The 25,707-nt window shown below is 33.2% G+C and overlaps 1 protein-coding gene across 1 annotated transcript in view; it reads right to left on the bottom strand.

Moving 5' to 3' along the window:
- Positions 1-25,707, bottom strand: part of GALNTL6 (polypeptide N-acetylgalactosaminyltransferase like 6) — a 1,216,700-nt gene that overhangs the window by 687,118 nt on the left and 503,875 nt on the right. The window contains exon 4 of the mRNA XM_027600276.2: positions 12,902-13,040. Within this exon, the coding sequence (XP_027456077.1) occupies positions 12,902-13,040 (139 nt within the window). The remainder of the gene's footprint in view (positions 1-12,901; positions 13,041-25,707) is intronic.

Below are 25,707 nucleotides of genomic sequence, written 5' to 3'. Positions count from 1 at the left end.
AAAATATTAAAAAAAATTTGTGATATTTGTGTTTTATGACCCAGGATACAGTCTTTCATGATGAATGTTTTATGGATACTTGAGAAGATATGTACTCTGCTGTTGTTGGGTGTTTTCTGTTTTTTTCTTAATGTTTCATTTTTTCTTCATTCTTTGGGTTGTTTATACATTTTTTAGAGTTCCATTTCAATGTATCCATTGTGATTTTGATGATGTCTTTGCATAATATTTCAGTATTTACTTTAGGGATTACAAAATACATATTTTTCCAGTGTATTTGTAATACTTTTAGTACTTTACCACTTTGCTCTTAATATAGAAATCTTACTACTATTACTTATTACTTCTTACTCTGTAGGGCCCTGTATACTCTCTCTTCTATGCTGCAGTTGTCTTTCATATCTATGAGTGTTGTCAACCACATCAGAAAATATATTTTTTACTTCCGACTCTCACACGTGTTTTTAGGAACACAAGAACTCAGTATTGTTTTAGTGCTATTTTGAATTCTCATGTCCTTTCCTCCACGTCTTGCTATTTTCTTTAGCATTGTCAATCAGTGGAGCCACACATCTGTCTAGGTTTTAGAGTCGAGTTCAGTGGGATGAGAATCACATGTACTTATTCCCATTTACCTAGAACCAGAATACTGTCAGCACGTTTTAATTACAAATGTAAAATATCCAGATTTTCTGCTTCACTTTGTGAGTGTCAGTTGGATTTTCTAGAGAATTTTACATTTCATCTAAATATCAAATTTTTGGCATGATAATATTTATAATGTTCCTTCATTAGTATTTAAATGTCTAATGGAAATTTAATGCTTTCCAGTCTTTTATAACTGATAATGGTAATTGGTGGTTTCTCTCTTTTGTTTTTCTTTAGAAATGCTTGCTGAGGATTTAGAAATTTTATTGATCCGAAGTACTCAATTTTGAATTCATATTTTTTCTTTTTTTGACAGTCATTGACTTGATAATTCCTTTTTATACTTATTTTACCTAGATACTTAATATGAAATTTTTTCTTGCTTATTTTAAACATTTAAAGCTATACATTTTGCTATAAAGACTTTTTTATATGTACAGCATTTAAACAAGTCTTGGGATATATTTCCTATATAATTAAATTTAAAATTTTTTAAAAATTTTTCTAGTTTAATATTTGACCTGTGGGTTATTCATAAAAGTATTATTTAGTTTCTAAATATTTGCATCTTTTCTACATATATTATTTTTGTTGATTTCTATTTAATTCAAGTCTGATCATATGACATATTCAATATTAACTCAATCCATTGAAATTTATTGAGAGTTTTTTTATGTACTAACATATGGTCTATTGGGGTAAATATTTCATGTGAAATTGAAAAAAGTTTATTATATAATTACTGAATATAGTGTTCAATAAATGTAAATAAACACAAATTAAGCCAATTTATTGATAATTTTGTTTAAATCTCCTATATCCCGATTAAATTTTTTTGGTCCTCTTTAATCAATTACTGAGAGAGAACCATTAAAATTTCCAAAATATATATTCATTTAAAGCCACTCTTTCAAAAAGTGAAATTTAAGCTTACTATTTAAAATTACTATGTTGAGAGGACTCAAAATTAAGTGAATTTATGTCTTCTTCCATTTAGAGTAATATCAAGAAAGGAAAGAAACATATGATTTGACTTGTATATATTCTTAATATTTGTTTATAGGTTTGTTCAAGTAATAGTAGCGTCTGTAACAATATTACTCACCATACCTTTGCTGATGAAATAAGCTAAAGAATGGAATGGTTGAATGCTTTTAAAGTTTCTTTAATTATATTAACATATTTCAGATTAAAATGAGAATATATACACCCCGTGTGAAAGATGAAACTTGGAACATTTTTCATTTAATGTTAAATGTGTTAAAATGTTATTGCCTTGTAATGACTACAATAAACTGGCAGAGAGTTATATTTTGAGCTTCCTTTGGGGCCCACATTCTCCATGATTTTGTGCCATTCTTTAATAATCATGGTAATGCCCTGAAATGGTGATAAAAACAGACAGTACCAGTTCAGATCCAGTCAGTTCATTAGGATGTGTGTGGGAGGGAAACCAATTCAAAATACTACAATTTGTTTGACTTCATTACTACAGAGGGGGGAAACATATACATATATAGACACACACACATATATATATATATAGATAGATAGATACATATATGTATATATCATGTTTTGACAACATTTATATTTTAACTTCTCAAGGGAACCACTCAGGCTCAAAAAGGGGAGGGCATTTCTTTATATTCCTTTAACTTTCCTTATATTCCTTTAACTTTTTTTCATATGATTTCTTGTGAAACCATGTTGGTTCAGCTAAAGTTCTTTCAGCCCCATTCTCAAAAGCAGCAGAACAAAATGTCACTTTGGCTTCTGGCTAGTGACAAGCATGCTATAGAGCATATCTATATAAGTCATTTCCAGGCACCAATTTACATAGTAATTGTTTTAATGTGAGCATATTCAATTTTCAATGGCTGCTTTTAGTCACACTGTTTTTCTGTTCTAATCTTGCCATGTCAGTTGGGTTTGATAAAGCAGTGATAACTGGCAATTTATTTTGCCTTTGACAGGCCTGAAAAATTAGTTTGGAATGCCGAGTATATGTAAGTGTGTTTTTTAGTGGGGATGGGAGATAATCACCGCGTCTGTGTATGCATATATGTATTTGGTCACCTATTACATAGGAACTGTTTTGTAAGTTAATATTTTATGTGGCCATATGATTATCGCTTTAATGTAATGTGTTAATTTATGTCTGTACTAAGGAACAAAAGAGATTTTGGTGTTTCTGCTGCTACTTGTTTGTTGTGGCAGAAACACAGTGAACACAGAGGGAAGAGCAAAAGAGGAGGCGAGAGATAGGCAGGAATTAGAATATGGAGGCAGGTGTTGGTGTTTTCTCAGCAATTATTGTTAGTGCAACAGAAGTCTTTTAAGTATTTTAGACGGGGGGATACAATGATCTGCCTTAATTCTCAGAGCTCACTATTGCTCATGCTGCTGAATGTATTGCACAAGAGCAAGAAGGAATGTGTGAGGTCCAATTATGAAGTTATTCTAGGATTCCAATTAAGAAATGATAGTGGATATAGTGGAGATTAACTGAAGTGCGTGCATTTGAGACCCTGAGATTAACTGAAGTGCATGCATTTGAGACCCTTTGGCACTACATTTTGGGTAGAGAATTAATAGGCCTTGGTAGATGAGATCAGCAAGGAGAGAGTACATAAAATGAGGAAACTGGGAGATCAGTGAACTTAATATCTAGCCATCAGATAAAGAGGAACTGTTTGTAAGGGAGATTGGAAATGCCTGGGGATAAAAAGCAAGTGTGTTTCCATTCCTTGAAACAGACACAAGAGTGCTTAAAAATGAGAGAAGGGACAAAGTCAAGCGTTCCTGGAAACTTTCATGAGACAAAGACTTTTAAATATGGATTTTGTCAATGTAGAAATAATGAGTGACTTTGGCAAGAGGAAAATTGATGGCACTGTAGTGTCATTAGTCAAATTAGGACTACTGAAGACTTGAAAAGGAGTTGAGGGAAATCAATATCTATGTAGAAGTTGGGGTTGATAGCTGGAGGGAAAAATAGGTAAAGAAGTCATTTTACAAATGTGGTGGTACCAATGCTTTTATGATATATGATTAAATTTATTCCAGAATAATAAAATATAAATAATAAATAAATAGATAATAAAATATAAAAAATATTAATAGCCAAATTCTTCACTTCTGCAAAAAAAAAAAAAACATTTCAAAACTAAGAGACACCTATCACTACATACCAGTTACAAAACCCTAGAGATTAGTACATACTACATTGCCTCGGATGATAAGGTCTGCCAGAGGAATTAATCACTTCATTTGGTAATAATAAAGAAGTGAAATAAAATTATTTGACTTGGAGAAAATGGAGAGTGATTTATACTTTTAGTGTATGTGCTGCTGAAGCGAGTATGTGATTTATCCTTTTAAATAGCTTTATTGAGATATAATTCACATACCATACAGATAATTTATTGTATCATGTAGGGTGCATGATTCAATAGCTTGTAGTGTCTTCGCAGACTATACAATCCTCAACCTCAACATAAATAATTTTAGAATATATTTATTAGTTCAGAAAGAAATCTCAGACCCTTCCTCTAATCTCCTGATAGCCCTAAAGTAACTATGTTTATTTTGGTTTCTCCAGATTTCCCTATTCTGAACATTCATATGAAGAGAATCATATATAGTATGTGAAATTTTGGGTCTGGTTTTCATTTAGCATAATGTGTTCAAAGTTAATCCAAGATGTAGCATTTATAATTATTTTATTCCTTTTTATGACTGAATAATCTTTCATTGTATGCAATACCACAGTTTGTTTACACATTCATCCATCAGTGGACATTTTTTTTCCCACCTTTTGGCTATTATGAATAAGGTTGCTATAAACATTCATACATAATTTTTGTGGGGACATAGGTTTTCATTTCTCTTGAGTGTATATCTAGGCAGGGAATTGCTGGGTCATATGGTAATTCTGTATTTAATTGTTTGAGGAATGCCAAACTACTTTCCAAAGCATTGATGCCATTCTGCATTCCCACCAGCAATGTATAAGGGTTCCATTTCTCTACATCCTTGACAACATTTATTATTTGAACTTTTGGCTCTAGTCATCATACTGGATATGAAGTAGCATCTCATTTTGGTTTTGACTTTTATTTCTAGTGACTAATGATGTTGAGCATCCTTTCATGAATTTGAGTATTCAGATGATCTGCCCATATTTTAACTGGGTTATTTTTCTTTTTGTTATTGAGTTATAAGAGCTCTTTGTATATTTTAGATACAAGTCCTGTATCAAATATATGATTGGCAAATATTTTCTCTAATTCTGTAGGTTGTCATTTTGCCTTCCTGATGGTATACTTCAATTGAAGCATAAGAATTTTTCAGTTTGAAGAAGCCAAATTTATCTATTTCTTCTTGTGTTGTTTATACTTTGGTGTTCTACCTAAGAATACTTTATCAGATCAAAGGTCATGAAGATTTGTTTCCACATTTTCTTCTTTTAGCACTTACACTGAGGTCTTGGATACATTTTGTGCTGATTTTTATGTTGTCTGAGGTAAGGGTTTAACATCATTCTTTTGCATGTGGCTATCCAGTTGTCTTAGTACCAATTATTTAAAAAATCTAATTTTTCCACATTGATTAGTCTTGGCACCTTTGTCAAAAACTCAATTAATCATGGATGTATAGAATTCTGCCAATATCTATCCATATACCAATACCACACTATCTTGATTACTGTTGCTTTATAATAAATTTGAAATTGGGAAGTGTATGTCATCTTATTTGATTGCTGTTCTTCAGGATTGTTTTGGCTATTCTGATCCCTTGCAGTTCCATGTGAATTTTAGAATCAACTCATCAATTTCTGCAAGGAAGTCAATTGCGATCCTGATAGGAATTTTTTTTGAATCTATAAATCAGTATGGAGTGTTTTGCCATCTTAACAATGTTAAATCTGATCCACAAACATGAGATGTTTTTTCCATTTCTGGAATTTGTTTCAACAATGTTTTGTAGTTTTCAAAGTATTAAGTTTGATGTCACTTTTGTTCACTTTATTCCTAAGTACTTTGTTCATTCTGATTTAATGGTGAATGGAATTGTTTTCTTAACTACATTTTCAGATTATTCACTGCAAGTGTATAAAAATAAAGTGATTTCTATATATTGCTCTTGTACCCTGCCACCTTACTTAACTTGATTATTAACTCTAATAGGGTTTTTTGTTTTGTTTTTTTGTGTTTTTTTGGGGGGGGGTTTGTGTGTGTGTGTGTGTGTGTGTGTGTGTGTGTGTGTGTGTGTGTGTGTGTGTGTATTCCTCAGGATTTTCCATATAGAAGATTATGTCATCTGCCAATAAAGACTGTATTCTTTCTTTCCAATTTAAATGTCTTTTATTTATTTTTCTTGCCTAATTACCTGAGCTAGAATATACTGTACAGTGTTGAATAGAAGTGGTGAGAATAGATATCCCTTTTACCCCGTGATCTAGGGAAATGCATCCAGTCTTTCACCAATAAATATGTTAGCTTTTAAAACTGGCAGATTTTCAGAGTGCCTGGGTGGCTCAGTTGGTTAAGCAACCAACTCTTGGTTTTGGATCAGGTCCTGATCTCAAGGCTTATGGAGATCGAGCCCCATGTCGAGCCCCATGTCGAACCCCATGTCAGGCTCCATGCTCAGTGGGAGTCTGCTTGGATATTCTCTCCCTCTGCCCCTTCCCCAACTCGTGCGTGTTCTCTCTCTCAAAAATAAATAAATAAATAAATCTTTTTAAAAAATGGCAGATTTTCTCACCTTTTTAATAAATAAGCTAAAATATTAATCACTACCCTTCATTTCAATAACCTGTGGGTAGGAGTAAAATGAAGGAACAAATTTAGGATTGCTATTGCTGGATTAATCTTACAAAATAATATGCATCACTATATCAAATTCCCATTTTCTTCTTTTTAAGGAATTAAAGTTGTGAATCCTTTCTTCAAACTTATACTTTCAGTTTTATGTATTTGATCCTTATCACGTTATAAGGTTACAAAAAGTATACTTTAAAATTCATTAGACATGATTTTTAAGAAGCTGTAATTTTATTTTTAGAAGGTTCTTTTGGTTTTATTTTTGATTTTGTGTGTGCACTGTACAGCTTTCAAATGACCAGTCTTTTAGACCCCAGTGCCCTTGTGTTCATCCTCATTCTACCTTTCAAAGAATCTGCTTCATGATCTGTCATTTACTACAAAAGCTAAATGTCTGACAGCCCTTGAACTGTTACCTTAGAAGGATTTTCATTTCAATTGGACATACATTTGAGTTATAGTGATAAAAACTCTTCCAAATCTTTCAGGCTTTAGTTAATAAATGAAATGTGTGTGTAAATTTTTGTTTTTGTTATTTTATCATGGCTTTTAAAACAATGACCCCTAGAAGCATACAAATATACTAAAGTCTGTACTAGCTTGCAAAAACTGGCTCACAAAAAAATACTGAAAGATACTCATTTGAATTATAGTTGTGAACCTTTTTTTTCTATCTTCTGTTCATGATCATTCCTCCCCCAATTTGCCGTTTGTGATTTAGCTGGTTCTTTTTTCTTTTTTTCAGTCATATTTAGGCATACCCTTGGCTAGAACCACATTTGATTCAAAGGATACATTTCCTATCTCCCTTTGTGAAGTATTCATACCTGATTGGAGAAGATGAAGAGTCATTTTAGCTTAATTTGTTTCAGAATTCACTTGTAAATTTGTTGAAAGACGATACTTTATCAATTTCACAAATAAATCATAACAAAAACATGAAAGAATGCCAGTGCCTCTCACATTTTTTGGTAACTTTTGAAATTGAGAAATTAAAAAAAATTATCCTTGAACACTTTTGGATGATTAAACTCAAACATTTCTGTCAATGATTTCTAGTAGTCAATGGACAAGAGTCGAAACAGTTAAATAACACTTTTCTAATTCATATAAAATTAAAACATTCTAAGCATATTCACTAAATCATAGTTTAAAAAATTAGACACATATAATTATTTTTCCTCAAATCAACTCAGAATTGACTCACAAAATTTGTTTTTACAATTTACATTTTAGAATTATAGTTCACTTGATTTCCACATATTTTTTAATCTTCATGATATAACTGGAGAAGAAGGAAGGAAAGCAGAAAGATTATCATCAGAAAGAAAAGAAATAATATATCATGCTGCAACTGATTTGGTAAACCTGGTCTTAATTTTAATACCTTAATACATGGTGAGGTACATAAAGAAAGTCAATATCCACACTTGGTGAAGTGGGTAGACAGAAATTAAAAATGACAAATTGACTTGTTTGGCACCACAGTGCAAGTCATGGAGGTAAACCATTTTAGAATTATTTTTCAACATAATTTACAGAAGGCAAGAATGCTTAGACTATAAGGCACTGAAAAATAAAAAAAAAAAAAATCACTCAAAAGTTTGCTATGTTGAGAAATTGTGATTTCTCATCATATACAAAGAAGATATTAGGCATTTAGATATTAGACTCCTCTCCTCTCAGATAGATAGTCCCATGTAGAGGGACAGCCATTAGATTAGTCCTCCTTTCTAGGAGAAAGGAAGACACACAACTGATGAATTTGTGTTAGTGAGCTTATCACACTTGGCTCAGCCCCTCCTTCATTTTTTGCTTTGCAACTTGCTTGCCTGCAGAGGTCAGGCATCTAACTCTGCCCTCCATGCCTTATGTTATACAACTGTCTCTGCATGTTCCGCAATGCCTATGACTTGAAGGCTGAATGTGCCTCATTCTAGAGTTCACACTTAGCCTACATCTACATCATGCCCACTGATAGAATCCTATCAATAATAAAAATAATATTTTAATTCCCAACCATTTCTGGGACAATCTCTCATTTGGTTCTGAAATTGTACAGGGAGCAGTGTTGTGATGTAACTGCAATGCTACTGAAAACACTCATATAATCAAGAGGTTGTAAAAATTCTTGTACATTTTCCCAAGAGTTGAGATACCACAGAATTTTTTCTCAGTATTCAATATTTTATTTATTGTCAAAGTCATGAAGCTATCTCAGGAATGTAAGTGAAATATAAAGGAAAAGTTAAATGAAAAGGAAAGGCCACAAGTCAGAGTAGAATTTTTTAGTACAAAAATATCCCAGCTACTCAGCCACCTTATAAATGCATCTTGATTAGTGTGTATGTATATGACTATGTATTTGTATAAACATGTGTTTTTTTCTAACAGCAAAAATGAACCTCAAGTCATGATGCATTTACCTGAATCCTCTGCAAAGCCCACCTCAATGCTCCTAATGCTCCTATTATACATGTACTTAGGCATCCTAGTCTCATGTATTTCTCTTCATAGATGTAATTTCATCTTGCACACGTTAATTATATCACATTTGGGGGAGTATTTGTGGTAACTACTTAGAAATTTATTTATGTCTAGGGAGTAATACTCACTCAAATATTCTTCCATCTTATCTTGCTAACAATATAGTCATACATAAGTTTATCAGCTTCTTTTCTATGCAAGCCATCCATCCTTCCATGGTTTTCTACTTCCCTATTTTATATGTATTTTGTATTCTGAATATATGCTTCATAGTTCCCATCTTGAACTGGAAGTCAAAATAAAATGTTCTACAGCATACAAAGATGTGGCATCTCAGAAGAGTGAAGGAATACAAAGAACATGCACAAACAATATACAGGTGACAGGAAATTGAAATGTAGTAAAAATGAAGCCAGGACGATAAAGTATCCACTGACTGAACATTTGTTACGCAGAAACTCACATAGCAAAATTCTCATCAGCATTGCATTAGATAAAATATAAAAATAATATGTTTTAAGGACATATCTCAGTTTGAGCCCCAGGACTATGAATATAGACATAATTAGGCAGTAAGTCAAGAAGGGAGTATTTAAAATGCACAGATAGGTCTTCAAAAAGTAGAAAAGTAAACGAAAAGGGTAAGGATATGGATCTGGAAGAAGGGGTAGAAAATTCGACAATACCAAAGCATAGATGGGAAACAAAACAAAACAACAAAAAGAAAACCCACTAAAATGTAATTTACTAGATAGAGAGATGCTAAAATTACTTGGACAAATGTAAGAAATTTAAAAACATAAGTGAGAACCTTGGAATTTATTATTAGGACATGACTAAGAATGATTAATTTATTGGACACATGCCAACTGACTTTCCTTAATCTATGGCTCCCCACTTAATGAGAATCTATTACTGACTCAATGAAATAATACAGCCAAAGGAAAACAGTTCATTTTTATGCTATTGGATAAGAAAGGAGCAGGACAGGTAAAGGAAGAATGTGTTCTGGAATGGGATTTCTGAAATAACTCATGTTCTGAGAATTCTCCACAGTGAACAAGAATGCATGTACACTAAGCATGTCAAACACCTAGAACCATGATTTATTTTTTTTTAATTTGTTAACTGTAAGAATATGAATGAGTAGAGAGAGCACTTGTGTATACAGGGAGAGTGATCTATAGTGTAGAACAGTGGAGTAAGAACTACAATTCTGTGTTTTGGAATAAAGACCAAGCTAAGCAAAATTGCAAGATATGATTCCTCAATATTTTCCGTTACGAAATCCCAGAGCAAAGAAAAATAAATTTTTCTCTTCTGGCACTTTGAGCCTGTAATTTGAATTGGCTGACTGCAGATGCAAAGTTTCTTAGAACTGTTATGTTTGACTGCAAAAATCACACAAATTTTCCATTCTCTTCTGTAGATTCTGTCAATATAAACAAGCTGTGGTCAATTACCTGCAGCCTAGTTAAATGGATAATACTGGATGGAGTTTGTGTCAGTTTGCTTTCATAATTTCAAGAACCACTTACACAGAGCTACATGCTTTTGTGGTTATCTGTGCCTGCATTTTGAGAAGCACAGATGAGGTCAAACGCATAGGACTTTAAACAGTGTGATCCCTGTAAGATTTTTTTGTTTATTTTAGGCTCTCAATTTCCTACAGGTAGGAAGGACCTGGACAAAATGAGGCTGCATTGGATCTCTCTTCTTGCATCTCTGAGAGTCAGATACTAGACTAACCAGGGTAAACTATCACTCCTAGTAGTCCTGAAATTAACCCTTTGCAGTCCTCCATCTCCAACCCTCTAATAAGGGTTTTTTTTTTTTTTTTTTTTTCCTGAGGGTGCCTGGGTGGCTTGCTCTGTTGAGCATCTGCCTATGGCTCAGGTCACGATCCTGGGGTCCTGGGATCGAGCCCCTTGCTCAGCTGGGAGTCTGCTTCTCCCTCTGCCTCTCCCTCTGCTCCTCCCCCAGCTTGCGCTTTTTCTCAAATAAAAAATCTTAAAAAAAAGTTGTTTTTTTTTTCTGTTTTGGTGTCATTTTACTAGGTGAGTGTCCCACTAGATATCCAGCCTCAATAAATAAGTAAAATATGGTCTGCGACCATATTTTAGCCACATTTATCTCCCCTAACATTTAGAATAATGCCCTCTGATACTGTAAACTCAATAACTCTAATAAAAATTTCAAAATATTTTTCTCTCCATTTTTCCATTTTCTTTTCCATTATTGCCTAAGAATATCTTTTCCCCAAAGGTGGTAGTTATGCTAAAAATATACTGAGAAGAATGGGAATATCAGCCTTCTTTTGACTTCAGTGATTTTCTGCACTATTTCCATCTGCAATTCTTTCCACTTGAATACACATTAAAAGATTGGAAGTGTGGGGGTGGGGGAGGAGGTGGATGGAAATTATTCTCTGAGCACATTTATTATGCCAACAATGCAATTTAATGCATCTTTGATGGTGTGCAATTAGGTATTAAAATTTCTCATAACTAGAAATGTTCTCGGTCAGTGGGAATTACTGTAGATAATTTCAGGTAACCTGGGAATAGTTTGGCTAGCTAGAAGGCCTAGACCAATATATAAAGCATTCAGTTTAGGGGAAAATTGATTTGTTCTTCACATTAATCCTCTGCTTAACTATGTTGGGAAATGCAAATTCACATAAAACCTGAGAAAGAAACAAGTAATTCTTTTACATTTTAAAATGAATTTATAAAGACACAATACGGCAAGTAAAAAATTATCCCCAAACCATAATTTACTGATTTTTTGGGGAAGGGTTAATTTTTTTGCAAAAAATTAAGAGTTTTATTGTACATTACTGATTTGATTTTGATTCCTACCTCTATTTTTATTATTGCCCTTATTTTTTTAAAGATTTACTTATTCATTAGAGAGAGAGAGAGCACAAGGGGAGGAGCACAGGGAGAGGGAGAGAGAGAGAATCTCCAGTAGACTCCCTGCTGAGTACAGAGCCCAACACGGGGGCTCAATCCCAAGACCCAAGATCATGACCTGAATTGAAATCTAGAGTTGGAACTTTAACCAATGGAGGCAACCAAGCGCCCTGCCCTTGTTTTATTTTCTCTGATTTTCATTCTCTCACACCAGTGCTTCCAAATGGAGACTGAGGTGAAGGCAGGGGTAAACATATTAGTATAGTTGGATAGATTTATCAGATATATATGGCAATTCCACAAACTCCAAATTCTGATCCCATTGTACGTTTTCGGCATGCTTTTGGCCTTGTATATGCTAACAAGAAAATCATAACAGACTAGAAAAAAAGTACAGTAAGCAACGTTAGGAGTAGGTAGGGGTGGGATATCAGGAAACTATATATGATATCTTTCTTGCTTCTTTTTGCACTATACTATTTAACTATAGTGCAGTAAAAACTGAATTCACTGTTAATTGATAAGCTACAAACAATTCATAAAGTGACAGGAAATTGAGCAACCAACCATAACCTTTGGATTATGGATGCATTTATTGTAAGCATTCTTTATGCAAGATGTAACATCAATGGCACTGAATATGGCTGGGTGAAGATGAAGTCATATATATGTGGACAGTCCTGAGAATGCTAAAAAATGTTTCCTTTATCATCTACATGATCAAAGGTAAAAATATGGGTAATATCTTAAAACACTTTATTTTAAATAGAGATAATACGAGCGACTCAATGAAAATGTGAATTAAGTTGTAGAAAGTTGGTACTTATTCTTTTCTAACTTTAAACATTACCTCAATTTAAATTTAAATATTTAAGATTATGAAATATAAACTTATTTTTAAAAAATTATTATGGCAAAATTTATAAATATGTGTCTCACTGTAATACACATTAAACATAATTAAAAAAAAACAGACAAACAAAAGAAAACTACACTGCATATGGGCTTGCTGATACTCACTTAGCATGGCGAATATCTGGCAAGGACCGCTCTAGAGCAATATTGTTGCTGACAAAAATATTGAAACCGTTTTCCCTGTAAGCTGAGTCATCATGGTCCTCTTCAGTGAGGGGGTAAGGTTTCCCATGCTCACCTTTCCCTAGTAGGAGAAAACAAAATGGGATTATCATCTCTACAAAAATCATTTAATCTTCTAGACCAGATAACAAGAGTTAAATGTGTGTACTTCTTTAGTCACCTGTTACTATGCTCCGTGGAAGATCTTTTATTAAAACATATTATTTTATAGAAAAAAGAAATATGCTCATGATAAAAAGCCAAGAACACCAAAGTAGAAAGTATAATCATCTTCCAGAGAGAACCACTGTGAGGATTTTAAGCGTATGTTTTGTAACATTTATACGCAGCATGTAATAAACGCATCACCTTATAATTTGACTTTATCTAACTTAATTGTATAAAAAAGCTATATTTTCATTTACTTCTAATGGTTGATATTATTTCATTGTATCCCAATTTATACCATTCCACTAAAGATAGCCTTTCACATTACTTCTAATTTTCCCTATTAAAAATAATGTTGAAATGAACATCTTTGTTTATATATTCTTAATTAAATATTTTTGGAAGGGGAAGGATAATTCCCATAAATAGAATCTTGAATATCTGTAAAGTAACTTATGATAGTTTTCACACATCTTCAGAAGCATTGGATAATATTTTGACAATTACTGGTGAAATATATATTATTCATACTTTAGTTTGCTTTCTCTTAATTACTTATAAAATAACTTCATATACATTCATCATTTGTATTTCTTACTTTGTGAAATGATTGTTCAGAGTTTTTTAAAAAATGTATTTTTTTAATTTATTTTTAAAATTTTATTTATTCTTTTGAGAGAAAGAGTGAGAAAGAGAGAGAGAGAGAGGAGAGCATGAGTAGGGGCAGAGGGAGAGGGAGAAGCGGACTCCCCTTAAGCAGGGAGCCTGTCATGGGGCTTGATCCCAGGACTCTGGGATCATGACCTGAGCCAAACGCAGATGTTTAACTGACTGAGCCACCCAGGTGCCCCTTTTATTTGTTTTTTTAAAACAAATTTTATATTATGTTTATTAAAGTTGTTTTTTGTATTTTTAAAACTTTTTTTATTAATTTATTTATTTGTCAGAGAAAGAGGGGAGAGAGCACAAGCAGGAGAGTGGCTGGCAGAAGGAGAAGCAGGCTCCCTGCTGAGCAAGGAACCTGATGCGGGACTCAATCCCAGCACCCTGGGATCATGACCAGAGCCAAAGACAGAAGCTTAACTGACAGCCACCCAGGTGTCCCTTAAAACAGTTTTTATATTGTGTTTATTAAAGCTTTGTTATATATATATATATATATATATATATATATTCTAAATATTTCTAAATTTACTTTATTTAAATCTAATTTAAGACTTCTGTTTTCCAGTTCTGCATGCAAGGAGTTTGGAAGTTATCCCTCCATCCCAACAACAAGTACAAAGCTGAACAGACTAAAAAAATCAACAACTCTTCTTGGCTCATAGGGGAAGAAATGACATAGGGCAAACTGATGTGCCCCAAAAAGAGCCAAACAGGTGAATATAGGGAGTTGAGGCTTACCAGGGCAGGCACTCAGGAGTGCAAACCTTTTGGGAACCAGGGCTTGGATAGGAAAACTTAACAGTAGTTGACAAATTGCTGGAGGCTCAGTAAAGACTGAGAGTTAAAAACTCCAGGGCTGGGATGTTACCAGAGCCTAACTAACCTGAGGGAAGGGAAATACCCAACTTCAGCCTACTCTAACCACCTTGTCTAACCAAAGAGGAGAAAAAAATCCTAACATTCACAGTCCAGAGGCAGAAGATCACTAAAAGACTGAGACCTAATCATAAGACTATTGAACACTTCCTCTCCCCCCATACCTCATCATCACAGTATAAAAGCTCTATTTATAATAATTCCTTTACCCAACATATTGTGTCTAGCTATCAGGAAAAAAAAAATTACAAGGCATACCAAAAGGCAAAAAACACAATTTGAAGAGAGAATGAACATCAGAACCAGCCATGGCAGATATGTTAGAATTTTCAGACAGGGAATTTAAAGCAACAATGATTCATATGCTAAGGACTCTAATTGGTGAAGTAAATAGTATGCAACAACAGATGGAAAATGTAAGCAGAGAGGTAGAAATTCAATAAAAGAATAAAAAAGAAATGCTAATGATAAAAAACATAAAAGAAATGAAGAATGCCTTTGATGGGTTTATTAGTAGACAGGGCACAGTTGAGGAAAGAATCTCTGAGCTTGAGGATATATTAATATCAGCCTTCAAAACAAAAAGGCAAACAGAAGAAAGACTGAAAAAAGTGGAACAGAATATCCAAGGATTGTGGAACAACTGTAAGAGGTACAACATACACATAATGGGAATAACAGAAGGGGAAGAAAAAGGGAAAGGAATAGAAGAAATATTTGAAACAACAATGACTGAGAATGTCCCCAAATTAATGTTGGACAGCAAACCACAGATCCGAGAAGCTTAGAAAACATTAGGACAGGTCAACTTATCTTTGACAAAGCAGGAAAGAATGTCCAATGGAAAAGAGACAGTCTCTTCAACAAATGGTGTTGGGAAAATTGGACAGCCACATGCAGAAGAATGAAACTGGACCATTTCCTTACACCACACACAAAAATAGACTCCAAATGGTTGAAAGACCTAAACGTGAGACAGGAATCCATCAAAATCCTAAAGAAGAACACAGGTAGCAACCTTTTCGACCTTAGCCGCAGCAACTTCTTCCTAGAAACATCGCCAAAGGCACGGGAAGCCAGGGCAAAAATGAACTATTGAGATTTCATCAAGATAAAAAGCTTTTGCATAGCAAAAGAAACAGTCCACAAAACCAAAAGACAACCGACAGAATGGGAGAAAATATTTGCAAATGACATATCAGATAAAGGGCTAGTATCCAAAATCTATAAAGAACTTATCAAACTCAACACCCAAAGAACAAATAATCCAATCAAGAAATGGGCAGAAGACATGAACAGACATTTCTCCAAAGAAGACATCCAAATGGCCAACAGGCACATGAAAAAGTGCTCAACATCGCTTGGCATCAGGGAAATCCAAATCAAAACCTCAATGAGATACCACCTCACACCCGTCAGAATGGCTAAAATTAACAAGTCAGGGAACGACAGATGTTGGCGGGGATGGGGAGAAAGGGGAACCCTCCTACACTGTTGGTGGGAATGCAAGCTGGTGCAACCCCTCTGGAAAACAGTATGGAGGTTCCTCAAACAGTTGAAATTAGAGCTACCGTTCGATCCAGCAATTGCACTACTGGGTATTTACCACAAAGATACAAATGTAGGGACCCGAAGGGGTACGTGTACCCCAATGTTTATAGCAGCAATGTCCACCATAGCCAAACTGTGGAAAGAGCCAAGATGCCCATCGACAGATGAATGGATAAAGAAGAAGTGGTATATATACACAATGGAATATTATGCAGCCATCAAAAGGAATGAGATCTTGCCATTTGCAACGACGTGGATGGAACTGGAGGGTGTTATGCTGAGTGAAATAAGTCAATCAGAGAAAGACATGTATCACATGACCTCACTGATATGAGGAATTCTTAATCTCAGGAAAGAAACTGAGTGTTACTGGAGTGGTTGGGGGTGGGAGGGATGGGGTGGCTGGCTGATAGTCATTGGGGAGGGTATGTGCTACGGTGAGCGCTGTGAATTTTGCAAGACTGTTGAATCACAGTTCTGTACTTCTGAAACAAATAACGCAACATATTTTAAGAAAAAAGAAAAGAAGATAACAGGAGAGGAAGAAAAGGGGAGTATGTCAGAGGGGGAGACAAACCATGAGAGATGATGGACTCTGAAAAACAAACTGAGGGTTCTAGAGGGGAGGGGGGTAGGGGGATGGGTTAGCCTGGTGATGGGCATTGAGGAGGGCACGTTCTGCATGGAGCACTGGGTGTTATGAACAAACAATGAATCATGGAACACTGCACCAAAAACTAATGATGTAATATATGGTGATTAACATAACAATAAAAAAATTAAAAAAAAAAGAAAACATTAGGACAGGGCAAATGCCAAAACAAAACAAAACGAAACAAAATTACAAACTACACCTAGGCATATCATTTTCAAATTACAGAAAATCAAAGCTAAAGACAAAATCTTGAAAGAAGCCAGTAGAAAAAAACATCCTATCTGTACAGGAACAAAAAGAGAAAAAAAAAAGAATTACATCTAACTTCGCTTCTGAAACCACGTAAGCAAGAAGAGAGTCAAATGAAATATTTAGAATTGAAAGAAGATAAAAAACACCAACCTAGAATTCTGTATGCTGTGGGATTGTCCTTCAAAAGTAAAGGAGAAATAAGACTTTCTCAGACAAACAAAAGCTTAAGAATTTGTTGCCAGTAGATTTATATTGTAAGAAATGTTTTTAAAAAGTTCTTTAGAGAGAAAGAAAATGATACAGATGAGAAATTTAGATCTACATAAAGAAAAGAAAAGGAAAAAAAAAGAAGAAGAATGGAAGATAAAATAAAAAATAAAAACTTTTTACTTTTCTTAATTGATATAACATAGCAGTTTGTTCAAACTAGAGTACCAACAATAGATTACATTATATAAGTATATATATATATATATATATATATATATCTCCTATGAATTGATATACTAAGAAAGAAAAATGGAATCCTGTAAAATGCTCAATTAAAAAACACAAAAGACAGAAAAAGTGGAAGACAAAAATGGAACAAGGAATAAAAACAGCAAATAGAAAACAGTAATATGGTAGATATTAATCAAACTGTCTAAATAATCACTTTAAAGGTCAGTGGTCTAAATGTACCAATTAAAAGACAGAAATTGTCAGAGTGGATCAATATAAATCTAATTTAAGATATCTTTCCAACCAGATAGTTTTTTTTCTTTCATAGTTTATTCACATATTGTATTTATAAATAAATCTTTTCTCAATATTATTTTTTATTTGTATTTATCTTTATTATTTATTTATTTATTTTTTAAAAGATTTTATTTATTTATTTGAGAGAGAGAGAGAGCATGAGAGGGAAGAGGGTCAGAAGGAGAAGCAGACTCCCCACTGAGTGGAGAGCCCAATGAAGGGCTCGATCCTGGAACTCCAGGATCACGACCTGATTGGAAGGCAGACACTTAACAGACTGAGCCACCCAGGTGCCCTGCAATATTATTTTTTTAATTCATTCATGAATTCAGAGTTTTACTAACATTTTATTTTTGTTTTGTCCATCAAAATTTTGAACCATCTGGCTTGTGAGAAATGAAGTAAGTATCACACTTATTTTTTTACAAATACTTAGGTAGCCATAAGAATTACACTTAATAAATAGTCTTTTCCTTTCTTGTCCACATATAAAATTTCACACATTTTATTGGCATAGTTGGGGACTTCCATAATGTTCCTCTTTTCTGTCAATTCTTACATTGGAACACTGATGGCAACACATTTTAATGTTTGGCAGAGCCATTTCTCACTCACCATATTCTTTTTCAGAAGAATATCACATATTTATTTTTCTATGTGAACTTTAGACTCATTTTACTATTTAATAAAATGGTCACTTTGGATTTTGTTTTGAGATTAACTGAATTTATCACTTCAACCTTAGGGAAGTAATATTTTTATATATCTTAACAATTTTTCATAGTTTTTTCCCTTGGATTCCACTGGAATGTCACACATTTTTTTTCTTTCTTTTTTTTTTAGTTCAAGACTTTTTTTTTAAGTTTTTCTAGGTAGGTGTTTTTCTTCACTGTACTATAAGTCCCATCCTTTCTTCTAGTATATTTTCTAAATGGTATACACTAAAACTATTGATTTTTATACTTAATTGTTAACCAGTTACCTTACTCAACTTTTTTCTAAAAAATTATATATATATATATATATATTTTTATATGTATATATATTTATCTTGGGTGTTTCAAAGTACACATCACTTCATTTCAAATAATAATAATTATTTTTCTTAAAGATTTGTTTACTTATTTTAGAAAAAAAAAGAGAGAGCAAGAGCGAGGGGAGAGGCAGAGGGAGAGAGAGAGAGAAACCTTAAACAGACTTCCCACTGAGTGTGGAGCCCTATGTGGGTCTCCATTCTAGGACCCTAAAATCATGGCCTGAGCAGAAATCAAGAGTCTGACACTTAACCAACCGAGCTATCCAGGCATTCTAAATAATAATATTTAGTCTCCCCTCTTCTGCCTTTCTTCATGTGTACCACTTTCAGATTTCTTGTTTAATTCTGTAGTCAGCAATAAATAACATTGGTGTCAACAGGCACTTACTCAGGTAACGACTTTAATGTGATTCCTGTTAAACACTGCACACGAATGTGTGTGCGTGTATATGTGTTTATAACTTAACATGTTAAGAAAGAATACTTCTAGTGCCTTTTAAATAAAGGTAGTTTTTCATGAATAGAATAAGAAAATTCACCAAGTTATGTTTCAAATTTTGTTTTTTTAATATTTTCACCATATTAATCTTTGATTTTGCAGTATATTATTTGTTTTTAATCACTGAAATATCTTGTTTGTTAGGAAATTTGGCTTCTATATCAGTAATCTCTCAAATAAAAGTGAAAGCTTCTTTTTTTTTTTTTTTTCTTAGCTTCTAGCTTCTGCCCTAATAACATTAACCTCAGGAGTGGTGACAGCCAAGATCAAACAGTTGTGGAAAGGAATTATATGCTCAAGAAGCAGACTGAAAATCTCTCCAATTTTAAGGGAGAAAACCAAAAATTTTTAAGTGTTTCACTTTGGGCATCAAAAAAGAAAATACGGGATCTCGCCTGTTTTTCTGTTATTTCTTAGGATAAAATGCCAGTTGCTTTTTTAACCTAAAAGGGAAATAAATAAGTCAGTGAGAAATTTCATTTGTCTAACACCTAATTATTGAGCATCCACTAGGGGCAAAGTACTACATTAAATCATTTTATGAACATTTTCTAACTCAACACTACGAAATAAACATTGTTTTACCCATGTTACATGTAAGTAAGCAAAAGAGAGACTGACATTTTCAATAAGGATTTCCACAATCAGCAATTAGCTGATTTTTTTAGAAGATCTATACTTTTAAAAGATCTAAATCTCTCTCCACTGAGCGGCCAAATACTAGATAAGGTCTTTTGATCTTACATATTCTCTAGCGTGAACTGGATTTATAGACACTCTATAAATCTTATTTAATAAGAAAATCATAGTGTATAGTAGTTTTTATTTTCTTTAGTAAATTTTTATTTTTTAATTTATATGCCCTAAGTGAAATGTATACATGTAGCCAAGGCTTCTTTTCAATAATTTTTGTAGGATATTTTTAGTGCTCAGCTTTTAGATTCAGTCACTTTAAGACTACAAATATAAATTTTAAAGCTACACATTCATTAAAACACCTGCCAATCAAAGGGAAATTCATTTTCTCTGTACAGCAATTTAGCCTACAGACTGATAAATCTCTGGAGACAAGGCTTTTCAAATGAATAAGTGATACTCTAGAGTTATAAAACAAAACTTGAGTCACCAGTGATGGCATCCTAGAAATTTCTTCATTGCAGTTGTGAGAATAGGTTTTAAAATTTTATGTTCTTATGCATAGAGCCTGCAGTTTTTACTGCAAATGCTACTAACTCATCTTAAGTTTTCATATGTAAAGCCTCAGGGACTGTCACATCTCATGTGGTTTAAGATTTCTTCTGTAAAACAACAAAACAAAACAGCAAAAATCCAAACAAAGCAACAAAAATAGGTGTATGTTGAAAATCGATTTCTTATTCAAAGGTGTTTTGAGTGATTATTAGTCTACAGATTTACCTATTTAACATATTAAAAATTCTAATATACCTATCTTACTGTTATCAATTGTAAATTCAAATCTGTCTTTTACCTGAAATGTAAGAAATAGTGTACTGTCTGCTATGTTTAAAATAGTATGAAAAGGGGAAGTTGCGTAGCTCAGTGGTTTAAGGCCCCCTGGGTTTTGACTTGGTCATGATCTCCAGGGTCCTGAAATCAAGCCCCATAAAAGGCTCTGCACTAAGCGCAGACTCTGTTCTTCTCCCTCCCCTTCTGCTCCTCCCAGCCTGAAATAAATAAATAAATAAATAAATAAATAAATAAATAAATAAATAAAATCTATGAAATAGTATGAAAGGTGTGAGATATTTTAAAGAATCAGATATAAAAAATAATACTATATTAATACATGGATAACTATTAAGTAGAAAAATTCCATCTTATAAATAAGTCTCTGATCCTATGTATTCAAGGCATATGGTAGAATTTAATATGGAAATTAGGTTAGTCTCACAGTGCACCTGGTATTTATCCTCCAGATGAAATGACATTTCATTTACCCTGGCATACATATAGACTGGTATCATTATTATTATTTTAATGTTTATTGAGTATCCACTATATGCATCACTGGATGTGGAAAGGGAAAATGTGTATAGTATAACCCCAGGCCTGAAAAAGCTAGAAATATACTCCGACTAGTAAGATATGGTCTCCTACGAATTGAATGTTTGTGTTCCCACAAAATTCTTATGTTGAAATCCTAACTCCAGATGTGAGGGCATTTAGAGATGAGACCTTTGGGAAGAGAGGATCAGTCTGTGAGATTAAGACTCATAGATGGGATTAATGTCCTTATAAAAGAGGCCCAGAGAGTTTCCTTGCCCTTTAGCCTTGTGAGGACACAGCAGAAAGACAGTCCTCTATGAACAATGGACTCTCCAGACATGAAATTTACTGGTGCCTTACTTTTGGAATTCCCAGCCTCCAGAACTGTGAGAAATATATTTCTGTTGTTTATAAGCCACCGAGTCTATGGTATTTTATTATAGCAGCCCAAACAGACTAAGTCAGGGCAAAACTATAAAACAATTATTGTGAAAAAGAAGCATGGTATTTGTGGAAGTGAATGGATTGGACAATAAACCCTATAAGAATTTCACAACTGTGGCAAACTGAGGAACTGTATATGGCTTGGAAACTCCAACTAGAAAGAGGGAGTTTACAGTTCAAACTTGGATAGAGGAAGATTTACATTGTTTAAAAGTTCTGGGGCTGGGGAGACTACATAAGAATTGAAATAAATGAATTTGTACAGGTGAAATTTTTGAAACATGCTTTTCAAAAATAATTAATAAACCTATAGACATAGATTTAGATCTCACAAAATACAATACTAAGAGATAAAATAGGTTTTGTACGAGGAAAAAAAATTCTAGTGACAGTTTAAGATACTTAAAATTTTCTTAGAAGTAATTAGAGTATAAGAATAACATAAGGAAAGTATCTTAACACTTTTCCTGAGGGGCTTGAGGATAAGCAGTTAGAACACTCAAGAATCCATATAGTCAGGCCTTCGCTCAAATATAATTTTCTTGGAGAGATTTTTCATAATCAACCAACCCATCTTAAATCAGCATATCCAGCACTCCTTGCCCTATTTCCCAAGTCTATTTTATTTTTACCATTCATTTCTTTTCTACCATACATTACTATTCTAAATTTATTAATTGACTATTAATTCTAAAATCTATTAATTGACTATCTCCTCATTGGGATATAAGCTCTATGAAAGCAGAGACTTTTTGCTGTTCCCTATAGTGTCCCCAGAACCTAGGAGGGTGTCTGCCACATAGCAGATACTTAATAAATATTTTAACTGGTGTATAAATAATAAAGTGATAAAGATTTGGGCTTATTACCCAATAGAAATAAAGATGTTCATTTCTTTATTCAAAACTGCATATTAAGCACCTATTCTGACATAGGGGTTAGGTATTAAATGACGAATATCACAGTTATTGCCTTTGACATCACGTGTAAGAGAAGGAAGTAAAAACATCACTGTGATTTTAAAATACAAACATAATAATCTATAAGATCATTGAGGGATAGGATTGTGTCTTGATATCTTGTGCTCAGGAAACATTAGCATAGTACTTATCACATGATTTGTTCCCCAAAATACCTGTGAAATGAATAAATGGAGAAATGAATTATTGCACTTTGTACTATGAGAAGGATAGAGGATGTATCTCAATGATAGGGGATCTTTCAGCAGACAGAGAAAGCAGCAGTTAGGCAGAAAGAAGTGCCCCAGGCATGATACAGAGAGGTAGTAATAAGGAATTCCAACTCTGGTTTGGAATGGTTGGAGTGTGGTTTTTGTAAGATGGAGCAATAAAAGACATAGCTGGAAAGGTAGTAAATTATTGGTTTTGCATTATTCTTGAAGTGATAAAAGTCCTAATCAAAGTCAGTAATCCATACTGAAATCTCTAAGGTAACAACAACAAAAAAATTACCCAAGAATGTATAACACAAAATCTAATAAGATAAAAAATAATAAAACAAAAATAAAATAATAAGGAAAAAATTAAAAAGTCTATGTCCCAAAAAGCAGAAAAGAATGAATTAAAGATTATACAACAAATGAGACATATAGAAACCAAATAGCAAAATTTAAATGAAATAGATTAATTCTTTAAAAGAAACTTACCAAAATTAACAAGACACTTATTACTAAAGTAGTCCTGCATCTGTTTAAAAAATTTTTCTCTCTTTAAATTTACATTAACTATTTACTGAACAGATGAAAGGCAAATTTGATCTTTTTAAGTGTTTTTTCCCAAATTTATTGAGATATAATTAACATATAGCATTGTGTAAGTTTATATGTACAGTATGTTGATTTTATATACTTACATAATGAGAAATTACCATCACTATCTCATTAGGTGACACCTTTATCACCCTTTCTTTTTTGTAGTGAGAATGTTTTAAGATCTACTCTCTTAGCAACTTTCAAATACATAATAGAGTATCATTAACTATAATCACCATGCTGCACATTAGATCCTCCGAAGTTATTAATCATATAACTGGAAGTTCACACCTTTTGGTCAACATCTTCCCACTTCCTTAAGCCCCCCCTCCCCTGCCCAGGCCTTAGCAATTACCATTCAACACTCTGTGTCTATTAATTTGGTGTTTTTAGATTCCATATGTGAGTGATATCAAACAAATTGTCCTTCTCTGACTTCCTTCACTTGGCATATACAATAGATTATTATTTAGTCATGAGAAAGGAGGAAATTTTTCCACAAGGATTGACCCTGTGGCATTATGTTTAAAAAATTTTGAAAACTCCAGGCCCACATGGATTCACTGATGAACTTTTCTAAACATTAAAATGAGAAATGGTATCATTTTTACACAAATATTTTAGAAATTAGAGAAATTCTTCACATGATACTGGCATGAACCTGATATCAAAACCAGGCAAGGACATATATATAAATGAATATATTGGACCTATGTCTCTCATGAGCACAGAAGGAAAACATCCTTAACAAGAATAGCACAGTGAATCTATCAGTATTTTAAAAGACATTATATCATGACCAATTGGGATTTATTCTAGAAATGCAATTTGGTTTAATATTCAAAATCAATCAACATAACTCACATTAACAGAATAAAAGAGATAAGTCATTTTATTATCTCAGTACAGGCAAAAAACTCATTTGATAAAACTCAATTTTCAGTAACCTAAAAAGAGAAGGGAAATTTTTTTTAACATGACAAAGGGTATTCACAATAAAAATTTAGCAAACATATATCCTTGGTGAAATAGTGAATACTTTCCCCCTGAGATTGGAAACACAACACTAATCTCAAGCATCACTACCTCTATCTAAATTGACACTATCCATTGAGCCTATCAAGTGAAATGAGTCATGAAAAAGAAAGAAAAGATAGAAAGACTGTAAAAGAAGAATGAAAACTAATATTATTTTAAATGACATTAAATGTGTACAAAAAAATCCAACAAAATTTAAAACCTATAATAATTGATAAATTAATTTTTCAAGGTTGTGACTAATAAATGTCAATATATATTCAACTTTATTTACTAAAAACAAACTTGAAATAAAAATTTTAAAATAGGGGTGCCTGGGTGGCTCAGTCAGTTAGGCATCCAACTGGCTCAGATAATGATTTCAGGGTCCTGAGATCCAGACCCAAGTGGGGCTCTGCACTCAGCAGACTTCAGAATCTCTTTCCCACTCTTTCTCCCTCCCCCTCTACCTCTCTCCCCACTTGTGTGCATGGTTTCTCTCTCTCTCTCGCTTTCAAATAAGTAAATAAAATCTTAAAAAAAAATTAAATAGCTTTGAAATCACATGAAAGTATCAAATATTTAGGAATAAATCTAAAAAAAAATGCGTAAGGCCACTCTCTGTACTAAAAATATAAGAAACACTATTGGGAGAAATTAATGAAGAGCTAAATAATTGGAGTGATTCATCATGATCTTTGATTGGACAGAGTCTTTTAAGATGTCAAGTCCGCATGAATTGATAATTTACTTAAACCACAGTCCAAATTAAAATCCTGGGAGATTTTGCTTCTTGGTGGTGGTGGTGGTATGTGTGAGTGGGGTACAGTATATAGTGAGATGGAAGAGCTCAATTAAAAATGTATTTGGAAATGCAAAGAGCCTAAACTTCCCACCACAATATTAAAGAAGAAAGGCATAGTTGGAGCAAATTAAAACTATACACATTCGGTCATAGAATAAACCAGAACTAATTTGGTTACACAAAAATGATAACATGAACATAAAGACACATATATGAAAGACATTTCTAAGAACAGCATATAAATGAATACAACATATAAATGAA

This window comes from Zalophus californianus, chromosome 2 (genome assembly GCF_009762305.2).
Source record: "Zalophus californianus isolate mZalCal1 chromosome 2, mZalCal1.pri.v2, whole genome shotgun sequence".
Lineage (NCBI taxonomy): Eukaryota > Metazoa > Chordata > Mammalia > Carnivora > Otariidae > Zalophus > Zalophus californianus.
The sequence above is the reverse complement of the archived record's forward strand: the minus strand, read 5'-3'. Positions and strand labels throughout refer to the sequence as shown.